The following is a 1776-nucleotide window of genomic DNA, read 5'->3' on the forward strand; positions in this document are numbered from 1 at the left end:
CCACATGAAGTGAAAAAGATATCAAGTCCATACCATCACTAAACCTTTTCACAGGGGCAAATTGTGGGAGGGGGGCTTGAATTTAGAAATTGGATTCCTGGGAGTTTCAAACTACCACACCCCCTGAGCTCCCAACTTACTGTGGAGTGCTGGAGGCTGCTGGATCCAATCTCAGCCTTGCATTATGCCAACACTTTCGGTTTAGAGGAATTACAGTGGTGTGACTGAACCACTTTTGTTCCCCAGGTTTTAATGATGCCAAAGCAGATCTATTGATAGAAAGGAATTATTTAGGGTTACAAGTGATCAGACAAAAGATCTTCATCACAATTATTTACTGCACAATACAAACACTAAAACTACCAGGAATACAGGATAAGATAGGACAGTGCTCTACACTAAAAAAATTGTTGAAGCAATTCTACTCAAGCTGGCACAAAAGCAAGAATTCTTAATTAGAGATGGATGGAACTCCCCCAGACCAATGCTTGTGGGGAGATCTCTGCTCTCAACCTCCAGGACTGACCTTGGGGGGTCCCCAGCCAAGGCAGGAATCTCCACACACCCCCCAAGAAGGGTTCTGTTGGAAGAACCTGCCCCTGGGAAAGGGGACTGGCCCTTTGTGGTCGAAAGGGATGGACTGACAGTCACTGGACTCCAGGGGTTGCCTCACCATCAGGGGCTTCATTCGGGGTGGAAGCAGCGGCCAAAGCTCTTCCTGCAGTTGGGGCACTGGTAGGGCTTCAGTTACTGGTGGGTCCGTTGGTGTTTGGTCAAGCCAGACCTGTCAGTGAAGCTCTTCCCACACTCCTCACACTTGTAGGGCCTCTCCCCCGTGTGGATGCGCCGGTGTCTGATGAGGTTGCCGTTCTGCTTGAAGTCCTTCCCGCAGTCGGTGCAGCGGAAGGGCCTCTCATCCGTGTGTGTCTGCTCATGCCTGAGAAGAGTTGAGCTGCGCTGAAACCTCTTCCCACATTCCAAGCACTTGTAAGGCCGTTTTCTGATGTGGATGCCCTGGTGGGTGCGGAGGTTGGAGCTGTACCTGAAGCTCTTCCCACATTCCCGACACGTGTAGGGCCGTGCCCCAGTGTGGATGTGCTGGTGTCGGATCAAGGTGGAGCTGTCCCTGAAACTCTTCCCACATTCCTGACATGGGTATGGCCGTTCCCCAGTGTGGATGCGCTGGTGTTTGATCAGGGAGGAGCTGTTACTGAAACTCTTCCCACAATTGCTACATGAGTAGGGACATTCCCCAGTGTGGATGTGCTGGTGGGTGAGGAGGTTAGAGCTCAGGTTGAAGCTCTTCCCACATTCCAAGCACTTGTAAGGCCGTTTTCTGGTGTGGATACGCTGGTGGGTGAGGAGGTTGGAGCTGTACCTGAAGCTCTTCCCACATTCCCGACATGTGTAGGGACGTTCCCCAGTGTGGATGTGCTGGTGTCGGATAAAGGTGGAGCTGTCCCTGAAACTCTTCCCACATTCCTGACATGGGTATGGCCGTTCCCCAGTGTGGATGCGCTGGTGGGTGAGGAGGTTGGAGCTCTTCCTGAAGCTCTTCCCACATTCCAAGCACCTGAAGGCCTTCTCCCTGCTGGGAGGCTGCTCAGGGACCACCAGCTCACAGCTCTGCCTCAAGCTCCGGCCGCCTTCCTGGCACAGGTTGAGTCTTTCCTCCTCAGAGCACCCTGGGCTGGCTTTGGAGCCCCTCCTGCAGGGGGATCTCCAGCCCTTTTCCTCCCCGCTGCCTTCCTGCACCGTGGAGCCCTTCAAAACGGC

General features: G+C 53.4%; 1 protein-coding gene across 1 annotated transcript; it reads right to left on the reverse strand.

Annotated features, from left to right (window-relative positions):
* Positions 1-673: 673 nt before the first annotated feature.
* On the reverse strand, positions 674-1581 carry LOC113980374 (zinc finger protein 154-like; the record flags this gene model as incomplete). The annotated part of the gene is made up of 2 exons (XM_027707592.1): positions 674-921; positions 1006-1581. Coding segments are annotated over 2 exons (750 nt in total), but the record flags the coding sequence as incomplete, so codon positions are not given.
* Between the last annotated feature and the right edge of the window lie 195 nt (positions 1582-1776).

Source organism: Neopelma chrysocephalum, unplaced genomic scaffold (genome assembly GCF_003984885.1).
Source record: "Neopelma chrysocephalum unplaced genomic scaffold, ASM398488v2 Primary Assembly neopelma1_93915, whole genome shotgun sequence".
Lineage (NCBI taxonomy): Eukaryota > Metazoa > Chordata > Aves > Passeriformes > Pipridae > Neopelma > Neopelma chrysocephalum.